The sequence below is a fragment of the Thalassophryne amazonica genome, chromosome 19 (genome assembly GCF_902500255.1).
Source record: "Thalassophryne amazonica chromosome 19, fThaAma1.1, whole genome shotgun sequence".
NCBI lineage: Eukaryota > Metazoa > Chordata > Actinopteri > Batrachoidiformes > Batrachoididae > Thalassophryne > Thalassophryne amazonica.
The window spans coordinates 29,274,179-29,285,463 of record NC_047121.1 but is presented as its reverse complement, the minus strand read 5'-3'; the positions used below and the strand labels follow the sequence as shown (position 1 = coordinate 29,285,463).

At 42.8% G+C, this 11,285-nt stretch overlaps 1 protein-coding gene across 1 annotated transcript; it reads left to right on the top strand.

Moving 5' to 3' along the window:
* Positions 1-39: 39 nt before the first annotated feature.
* LOC117500901 (b(0,+)-type amino acid transporter 1-like) lies at positions 40-11,285 on the top strand. Its single transcript, XM_034159689.1, has 6 exons — positions 40-950; positions 3,463-3,596; positions 8,019-8,148; positions 10,107-10,231; positions 10,339-10,426; positions 10,729-11,285. The coding sequence occupies exons 1-6, from the start codon at positions 234-236 to the stop codon at positions 10,957-10,959; spliced, it is 1,425 nt and encodes a 474-aa protein (XP_034015580.1). The 5' UTR covers positions 40-233; the 3' UTR covers positions 10,960-11,285.

Genomic DNA, 11,285 nt, shown 5'->3' with positions numbered 1-11,285 from the left:
TGTACTTTACCACAACAACAATCAAGAAAAGGTCTCACTGAGGATGATTCATTGCTTGATTGTTTGAGTTAATAATAAGTCAATGTAGTTAAAGCGAACTGATGAACATATGTATTACTGCCCTGTATTCAGTCAAAGTTTTGCAGAACTCGTGGAGTCTTCAGTTCGTCCTTGCACATCGGAAAGCTGACTTTAACAAGCATTTGTCTTAAATATCTGCCTCAGGTGCTGCAATGGAGGAAAAGGAACCTCAGCATCTCAAAATCAGACGGGAAATTGGATTGCTTGGTGGTGTGTCCCTGGTTTCAGGAACTATGATCGGCTCTGGTATCTTCATGTCTCCTCAGTTTGTTCTGGCCTACATAGGAAGTCCTGGGGCGAGTTTAGTGATCTGGGCTGTCTCAGGAGTTGTAGCTATGTTTGCAGCACTGTCCTACATCGAGCTTGGGATGATTTTTTCTGAATCTGGTGGGGAGTTCATCTACCTACTGAAGATTTACGGCTCATGTCCTGCTTTCTTTGCAGCATTCACTTTTGTCCTGGTTGTCAAACCGTTCGGTCAGGCAGCACTGTCGATTGCCATTGCTGAATATGCCACAGCACCATTTTACCGAGGCTGTGACCCTCCTCAGCTGGTGGTGAAATGTGTCGCTGCAGTTCTTCTAATGGTTGTTGCCATAATCAACATCTTGAACGTGCGTATTGCCATCAGAATCCAGGTGGTCTTCCTTGTGGTCAAGGTTCTAACGCTGACGGCCATCATTGTGGGAGGCATCGCAGAGCTCATACAGAGTAGAACCATCATTGTGGAAAATCTAAAAGTTGAGAATTCCTTTAAAGGGACTCAGTACTCAGTAAGTGGTCTAGGGATGGCTTTTTATCAAGGACTCTGGTCTTACGCCGGTTGGTATAACTTGAACTACGTCATTGAGGAGCTGAAAAGACCAGAGGTGAGATTGTTCGACAATTAATTGTGATTTGGGATAATGTGTTGATGCCCAGGAGGATGAGACATCAGCTGAAAGTTAAAAACTTTCTACTTATCAGCCAGAGGGGCCTATTCCTTCTAACGTTCTTATGTTATAATAACCATGTTTCTTCTTGCATGATTAGACATTTGTTATAAACTAAAAGAACATTTTAAGTTTGTAAACTGCATAATATCAATACAACCTATATGAGTTGCTTAGAATTGTTTATAACAACATTGCAAACAGATTTATTGAGTTTGTTCATTACATTTCTCAAACTAAGAGATAATGAAGATTTTTTCGACATCAGCTAAACATTGTTTTCAAGCTGTTAGCTATTTTCAGCTTTTAAATACTGAAGAACCCAGTTACACAAGTTCAGTATTATGTATTTATTCACTTGAAATAACTAACCGATCAATAAATGGTTTTAACATTATACTAACATGTCCAATAATTGTTTTAAGATTAGAAAGCTTTTTTTCCTACTTCAGCAAATATCTGCTAAGATACTACCTACCTACTTTATTATCTGCCAACAGAGAGATGTACTGTAGAATATGTATTAGTAGACCAGGGTTTGATTCCTCCTGACACTCCTTGTCATTTTCTTTTTCGACAAGACACTTTATCTATCTGCATTATCCCCGTCCACCCCGCTTTAAAAGCATAGTGGCCTTGGCTGGGTTAGTAACCTGAGTTGGGCTGACATTCCATCCACTGGTAGTCACATATTCTCATCTGTTTCATCCCACTGAATTCAGAGATAAGCACTGAATATGTCACTTGTCCTATGTAGGACTTACTTCCATTAAAGTGGTCAGTCAAACACTCAGCCAGTTGAATGCCATGATACAAATTACCAGCAGGGAATGCTCAGCAAATGAGGGTCTTATTTTATTGAAATTATGAGATTAGGGGGAGAATTTTAGCCACAGCTGGGTGGGAGAGTTTCTGGTTGTTGTTGCAAGTCTTCACATACAGTGAGGCAAATAACTATTAGATCCACTGTCGATTTTGCAGGTTTTCCCACCTACAAAGAATGGAAAGGTCTGTAATTTTTACCATAGGTACACTTCAACTGTGAGAGACAGAATCTAAAAAAAAAAAAAAAAAAAAATCACATTGTATGATTTTTAAATAATTAATTGGCATTTTATTGCATGAAATATGTATTTGATTACCTAATAACCAGCAAGAATCCTGGCTCTCACAGACCTGTTAGTTTTTCTTTAAGAAGTCCTTTTATTCTGCACCTGTCCACACAATCAATCACACTCCAACCTATCCATCATGGCCAAGACCAAAGAGCTGTCTAAGGACAGCAGGGACAAAACTGTAAACTTGCACAAGGCTGGGATGGACTACAGGACAATTGGAGAGCAGCTTGGTGAGAAGCCAACAACTGTTGGCGCAATTCTGAGAAAATGGAAGAAACACAAGATGACTGTCAATCTTCCTCAGTCTGGGGCTCCATGCAAGATCTCGCCTCATGGGGTAAGGATGATTCTGAGAAAGCCCAGAACTACACAGGAGGACCTGGTCAATGACTTGAAGAGAGCTGGGACCACAGTCACAGAGATTACATTAGTAACACATGATGCTGTCATGGTTTAAAATCCTGCAGGGCAGCAAGGTCCCCCTGCTCAAGCCAGCACATATACAGGCCCATTTGAAGTTCACCAGTGACCATCTGGATGATCCAGAGGAGGCATGGGAGAAGGTATTTTGGTCAGATGAAACCAAATTACAGCTTTTTGGTATCAACTCCACTTGCCATGTTTGGAGGATGAGAACAACCCCAAGAACACCATCTCAACCGTGAAGCATGGGGGTGGAAACATCATACTCTGGGGGTGCTTTTCTGCAAAGGGGACAGGACAACTGCACCATATTGAAGGGAGGATGGATGGGGTCATGTATCGTGAGATTTTGGCAAACAACCTCCTTCCCTCAGTAAGAGCATTGAAGATGGGTCGTGGCTGTGTCTTCCAGCATGACAATGACCCCAAACACACAGCCAGGACAATGAAGGAGGGGCTCCGTAAGAAGCATTTCAAGGTCCTGGAGTGGCCGAGCCAGTCTGCTGACCTGAACTCAATAGAAAATCTTTGGAGGGAGCTGAAATTCCAAACCTGAAGGATCTGGAGAAGATCTTTATGGAGGAGTGGACCAAAATCCCTGCTGTAGTGTACAAACTTGGTCAAGATCTATAGGAAACATCTGACCTCTGTAACTGCAAACAAAGGTTTTTTTTTACCAAATATTAAGGTCTGTTTTTCTATCGGATCAAATACTTATTTCATGCAATAAAATGCAAATTAATTATTTAAAAATCATACAATGTGATTTTCTGAATTTTTTAAGATTCTGTCACAGCTGAAGTGTACCTACGATAAAAATTACAGACCTCTGCATTCTTTGTACTTATTTTCCCCACTGTAGTATAAGGGCCAAAACAAATTCTGATGATGTGTTTTTGTCGTCTCAGGTGAATCTTCCCAGAGCTCTTGTGATAGCCGTTTCCATGGTAACAGGTCTGTACCTGATGGTGAACATTAGCTACCTGACCGTTATGACCCCTAGGGAACTCATGTCCTCCACCGCAGTTGCAGTTACTTGGGGGTAAATAAGTAAATATTCAAATATCTTAAATATGATCAAGTGTTAAAGTACTGGTGGAGGATATACGAGGTCTGTCAATAAAGTAACGGTCCTTTTTATTTTTTCAAAAACTATATGGATTTCATTCACATGTTTTTACGTCAGACATGCTTGAACCCTCGTGCGCATGCGTGAGTTTTTCCACGCCTGTCGGTGACGTCATTCGCCTGTGAGCACGCCTTGGGAAGGAGTGGTCCCGCCCCCTCGTCGGATTTTCATTGTCTGGAAATGGCGGAATGATTTGGACTTTTTTTCCATCAGAATTTTTTCAGAAGCTGTTAGAAACTGGCACGTGGAAACCATTCGAAAAATTTATCTGGCTTTCAGTGAAAATTTTACGGGCTTCACAGAGAAAAAGGACTGTTACTTCAGCTTTAAGGACCACTTTAAGAACACTCGGCGCACCGCGCTCCGAGCTGCGACGACGCAGCACAAGCCACCGGACCATTTCTAAACGGATGGCTCTGTGGATACGAGACCGTCGTGCTCTTTCTCTGGTTATCACAAGAGCTGGACATCAGCCATTTTCTGGCAGATTTCACTTTTAACAAGAGATTTTGTCATGGAAAGCCGCACGGAGGCTTCGCGCGTAAAGCCCGATTCACTTTGGAAGCGAGACAAAGGAACACCTCCGTTTTGGTGTGTCAGAGGACAAGTTTGGACATGACCAGCTCTCCACAGTTTCTCTGATACTTACTGGACTGGTAAGCATTGAAAGTCGAGATAGGCAGGCGAATGACGTCACCGACAGGCGTGGAAAAACTCACGCATGCGCACGAGGGTTCAAGCATGTCTGACGTAAAAACATATGAATGAAATCCATATAGTTTTTGAAAAAAATAAAAAGGACCGTTACTTTATTGACAGACCTCGTAGTAGCAAGCATCTTCCATCCACCACTTCCACAATATCTCCAAAACAAACTTGACATCTGGTTCTTTCAGTGGGGGAGATCATCAACATAGCAACAGTGACCTGATTTGCTCATTAATTAGATCACAGGGTCAGTAATTTCCCTTAGATAATTTCAGCGAATGTTTAAAGGTCTGTACAAAGTGTTTAGCTAGACCGTTGGTTGGTTGCTGGGTGGAAACGAGCTGAACAAGCATGCTTAATGCCATTGGATGTCAAAAAGTTAGCAAACTCCTCCAATGTAAACTGATGTCTATTGTTACTTAATAGCACTTCTGGCAATGATGGTTGAACAGTCCCCTCTATACTTAAATAGTCCTTTCTGATGTGGTTGAGTCCATCAGAATTACTTCTAGCCAATTAGAGTGTGCATCAACCACCACAAAGAACATGCGTCAACAGCCCAGCAAAATCAATATGAGTTCACTGCCATGGGGCTGTGGGCCAAGATCATGGGTGAAGAGGTGTCAAATTTCGTGTTCTCTGTATGTGTTGGTACGATATACAAGTTTTGCATTTCTCTTCAATCTGTGCATCAAGACCTGTTCACCACACATAGCTCTGTGCCATGGCCTTCATGTTGACTACTCCGAGATGTCCAGTGTGCAGTTCCTCGAGCATCTGCTGGCACAACTTAGGTGGAAAGATCAGCCTGTTTCCCCACATTCAACAGCCTTGCAGTAGAGACAACACATTCTTTCATACTAAGTACAGTGACAGACTACAGCCCAAGTGTTTGTTGGTGGGAAACGGGCAGACAACACATCCCCATCACGGGAGACAGTATGATGTCAGCTCTAGTGTCTCTTCTGACATCAGCACAATGCATTGATAGCCATTCCAGGTGTTTAATGAGTGTGTCAACTGAGCTTTGCCCATCCTTATGCTGTACCGGCAGATGGGACAAACTGTCTCTGTTGCCATGGTCTACGGCTCGCCGATACTGGATGGTGTAGTTGTGTCCTGCTAGTACCAGTGCCCAGCACTGCAGTCTCACTGCAGCCATTGATGGAATTGTCTTACTCGGGCTCAGTGTGGTTGCCAGTGGATGGTGATCGGTGAGCAGAATGAAGTGACGACCATACTGATAAGAGTGAAAACGCCTCACACCAAATATGATTCCAAGTGCTTCCCACTCAATTTCAGCATAGTTTTGCTCTTTTGTACTCAGCGTTTCTCAAGCAAAGTCTACGTGCTTTTCTTCGCTACTCGACAACATGTGGGAAATGTTATGTGCTGGGGTGTTTGGCTGGCTCTTTGTTTTCTGTTTCTCCCACCAGGTGGTATGTATTCAGGACTGAGTGGCTGAGCATTAGGACCTCACCTTGAACACCTGAGGCTTGTTTTCACGTGCAGGTCATCAGGACTCACAGCTGTGGTGTATTCTGTCTTGATCAGAGATTGCTGCACTTAAACCTTGAATGCACAATGTGTGATTGCCAGAGACTCGACCTTGTGATCAGACATGTGAGATCGGCGTCGGGAGAACAATCTCACCATTACGGACGCAGAGACCGCTCCAGGTTTGACGCCACAGTCTGTGAAGGAGGATTGGGTAAGGTCTCACGCTCTTCAGCACACTTCCTGAGGTAATTTGGTTTTGGTTTTTGAAGTAATGACAGTGGATTTGGTGTCCCTCACACCTTGTGTTATTGAGCTGTCACGTTATGCTAATTGTCGAATCAGCTTCTGCTGCAGTGGAGATTTGAACTGAGTTGTTCCGTGCCTGCAGGGTGAGAAGCTGATATATATTTAAGCCAGGAAGTGTTTGCTGATTGTGTTGGAGTTGGAGTAATTTCTCGATCTCACTTCCACATTTTGTTTCAGTGTGTGTGGGATGATGTGTGTGTGTGGCTAAACTTGAGGCTAATAGCCTGGTTTCAATGTCACAAAGGTCTCAAACCCTTTAAATCAGGGGTGGCCAACTTGTTCCAGCAAAGAAAACCTGCACCCTCTTGGCCCTTTCTGGAACAAGTTGGCCACCCCTGCTTTAAGTGTTCCTAACGTTTCACTGAAAACTTCAGCATGACTTTTCAGGACTTCCTCAAGCATGTCACAGGCTTTGTTCTCATTGTCATAATATCACCCCAGTCAAGTTTTATGTTCCTGAGCCATTCACAACCAAATACTGGGAATGAATTTCCTTTCACAACATATGAGGGCAATCTGACATTCTGTTTGTTCATTTGCTTTCAAAAAACCTTCAGGTAACAGTTGTTATGTGTCGGACGCGGGCGGAGAACCGACCCAGCGTTTGACAGGACCCAGCATAAAAGAAGCAGAGCACGGTTCAAAGGAAAACCAATTTTAATTAACATAGTGTATTTAGTGAAAATAACCCAAAGTCCACGGTCTGGCGAGGTGACAAAACGGCGCACTCCCAGCAGCGCAAAAGGTCCGGAGCCACAGCCATTCTGGACCCAAGGACCCCGCCGACATCCCCCCAGGTGGCCGCGACAAACCGAGCCTGTGAAAGAAGAAACCGTAAGGTGAGTCCAACACTCTCCACACTGAGAGACAACTCAAAGGTGCACACAATCAGTAAAACATTTCCTGGCCTAAATATAAAATCAGCTTCTCTCCCTGCAGGCACGGAACACTCAGTTCAAAACTCCACTGCAGTAGAAGCTGATTTAGACAATTAGCATAACAGCTCCATATAACAAGGTGTGAGGGACACCAAATTTACTGACTTTACTTCATGAAAGTCATAAAAACCAAAATACCTCAGGAAGTGTGCTGAAGAGCGTGAGACCTCACCCAATCCTCTTTCACAGACCGTGGCGTCAAACCTGGAGTGGTCTCTACGTCCATAGTGGTGAGATTGTTCTCCCAACGTCGATCTCACCCATCTGGTCACAAAGTCGAGTCTCTGGCAAATACACACTGTGTATTCCAGGTTTAAATGCAACCATGCCCTCATCAAGACAGATGCACCACAGCTGTGAGTCCTGATGAACTGCACGTGATAACAAGCCTCAGGTGTTCAGGGTGAGGTCCTCAACTCAGCCACTCAGTCCTGAACGCATACCACCTGGAAGGAGAAACAGAAAACAAAAACAAAGCCAACCAAACACCCCAGCCCACAACAACAGTAACGTTTTCAACACTACATCAGTCTCCCGTAGGTGCAAGCTTGTGACATTAATCATCCGGTCCGGTGATGTGGACTGACTCAGATGATGGTTGGGGTGGGTGTGTGTTTTCAATAAAAACCCCTGATCAGCGCATCAGACAGGCAACAGGAAAGCTGCACCCACATTTAGAGAGAGGAGGGAGGGAGATGCTGACCTCACTTTATTTGAAGAGATGCTCACATCACAACCTTTTCTGGGATGTAAACAGGTTCATCATCCTCTTTCATGTCTGCTTTCATTTGCCGCAGCACTGATTGCTTAAAAAAATTCACTTCGCTTCTGAAAGAAAGGACTTTACAAATGCAGGTCATTTAATATGTGATGTTTTCCACAGATATAAGGTGTTCGGAAGCTGGGGTTGGATCATGTCTGTGGCTGCAGCTTTGTCTGGTTTTGGTTCGCTGAACGGGGGTTTCTTAAGCAGCCCTCGTATATGCTTTGTCGCTGCAAGAGAAGGACACATGGTGAGCACATTAAATCCTTCTGAAACATAAACAGTTTATTAATTAATTTGTTACTTCATTATGATCCTCAGAAGCACCACAGGCATATTTTAAATCATGTATCAAATTCACAATTTGTGATAAAAGGTTTAAAAAAAATGCCCTACCAGAGGTTCACATTACTGACCACAATTTTGATGATTTTATTATATATTGATGAACATGATTATGTTTCGATTTCAGGGTTGTTGATTTGTGTGCAGTTACACAAAACGAGTAATTGTATAAATCCTGGGTCTCACTTGAAAAAAGCAACCCAAGGCAAAGAATTTGTTGTCTAATGAACCTTCTTGCTCCCAGTGTGCAGCAATTTTATTGGTGGGTGATTCTTTAACTACAGGCACTATTGGCCTTGTAAATGTAATTTCCACCACACCATTGCCTTACAATATAAAGCGCCTTGGGGCAACTGTTTGTTGTGATTTGGCGCTATATACATGTGCTCTGATGTCACTGTTTATCTCCATAGAAACTACCCAAACAATCTTTCATACAAACTGTTTAAAGAGACATTACAGTGTTGTGGTGGAAATTACGGCAATAGTGTGGGACAACTACATTTTGTTTAAAAAAATCACAACAGTTGTATGACATTGAATACCCCAATTATGTTTTAATTATTTTACTGATATTTTATTCAGAGATATTTTAAAACAGTAGAAAAAATGTTTCTTTACCATTCAGTTTTATCATTGAAGATCAAAAGTCTGTGTGTGGGACAAGCACAAAACGGCAATATTTGCATATAATGATGCTGAAAAAAGGTGAAAAAGTCATCATAGACTACTAGAACAAATTTCTTAACACACTTTCATTGTAAAGATAACTATAAAAGTGTAAAATTTCCCCTTTCATACAGTATGATCAAAGGACATAATAAGTGCCCGTAGTCTAAGAATCACCCTGGTGTTGGTGCAAATTGTTCTAACTGTGTCAGTTGCAAAAAACAAAAGAAAAAGGTCTTTTGTACTTTGGGTGGAAAGTGTATCAACCTGGACTCCTGGTGTTCTCCGAGGCTCAAATCTGCTTATTGCTGGAGCGGTGTCTGCGTCCTCCTCCGTGTTCCAGCAGTCAGCGCTGGGGCGTGTCTCTGCTGCGCGTCCGAACAGAGATCTGGATCAAGAAACAGAAGTGCTCGCTCCAACCCTCTGTTCAGATCTCCGTGCGCACGTTGGTGGATCCACCTGCTGTGGTTGCTCCTCCAGAACAAGAGGGATCATCTCTTTCAGCATCAGAATCCTCACTGTCTGTTTCAGATTCTGACGACGCACTACGCACTCCGTCTTCCTCCAGTTCAAAAAATAACTCAAGCACTTGCTCCACATTCATAAAACGCCTCATTTTTACAAAACATTAACCACACACATTTTCCACCAGTGATAAAGAGAAAGCCACCACACAATCAGACCCATGTGGGGTGGGTGGGCTGTGATCAAACACATGTGAGGTTAGTGAACACATGTGGGGTTAGTGACTTCTGATTGGAGCCAGCCAACCAATGAGGAAGAAGGAGTCATATTTCTTCCCCTGTTGCTGCAGCAGTAGAGAAGGAAATGATCCTTTTGGCTGCATGTGTGTGCATAAACGCGCAGCGAAAAATGACAATATATTCAAGAAAACACATGGAGTAAAGAATACTGATGCGTCAAGTTATACTAGTCCTATTAACATAATTTAAAAAGTGCTATGAAGGTTGAAGTCTCCACGTTCAACGCACATTTAAACAGAGCCTCAGAGTGCAGCAGATTGAATGTTACATCCGCTTAATTAGGTCATGTGACTTTTTACACAAGGGTACGTCATTCGACTCCAGAGGGTTAATGTCTTTTGTTGTTGTTTGTTTGTTTGTTTGTTTTCTATGAGAATCTGTTTACACTATCTGAAGAGCAGACAAGGTTCACTCAGTTTTCTTTTTGTAGCCAGATATTCTGGCCATGGCTCACGTTCACAGATTGACTCCGTCTCCAGCACTGATCTTCACCACATCCATCGGCCTGCTCCTGCTGGCCTCTGGAGACTTCCAGAGTATTGTCAACTACTTCAGGTGAAGGCTGAGTCCACGATGCTCACCACACATCAACATTTCTTTTTTATTTCTTCTTTTTTTAAACAAACATTTTGCCTAATTGTCCTCTTTATTGGTGTTGTCAGCTTCACTTCCTGGATTTTTTTTGGCATCACTTTTTCTGGACTCCTGTATGTGAAGATCAAGAAGCCAGAGCTGCCCAGGGCATACAGGGTCTGTTTCACGTCTGTTCTCTAAATGTCAGCATAAAAAAAACACATTCTCACTCACATCTCATCACATTTTAAACATTCTGTCAGTGCCCCTTTGTGTCATGGTTCAGCTTAGCGTTTCTCATCGTGTCACATGGCGACACAAAGGGGTTACCCAACTCGACATTTGGTCAAAACCAACCTTTTCTGTCAAAATGTGATGAGTTGGAAGTGGAAATGTTACAAAAATACATTAGGGTCATTTGCTCAGTTCACTCTGACAGTCACGTCTCTTGTCGTGATTTTTGCCTCCTCTCTCCAAAGGTTCCCATTTTGATCCCCATAGTGGCCCTCATTGCTGCAGTATTTCTGGTGCTGGCACCCATCATAGACGATCCTCAAATCGAATATCTCTACGTGATGTTGTTCATCTTCAGTGGAGTTTTTCTCTATGTGCCCTTCATCCATTATAGGCTCTGCCCAGGCCTCTTCAGAAAAGTGACTGTGTTCCTGCAGCTGTTCTTAGAGGTCGCCCCAACAGAGAAGAACTTGTGATTTTTATGTATAAACATGTCAAAATCCAGGAATAAGAGACAGATTTGACTAATTTTGCTTCAGAAGCCATTTACAACCATGTACTTTTTTCAGTGAAAGCGTGAAATGGCTTCATATGAGAACATGTGTTTCAGTGGTTAAAGGTGAAAGTTCTCCAAAAGAAGCAGGAACTGAAGGTGGCTTGCAGTGAACATAATCCCACCATGTGGTGGAATCTGAATTTCAGACTTCAGGAAGTCATAGACGGAAAATAATTAAACAAGTTTTAGTGTTATCGTAACAAAGTATCCATATAATAAAAGGGAAGTGGCCTCTGTGTGTTTGTG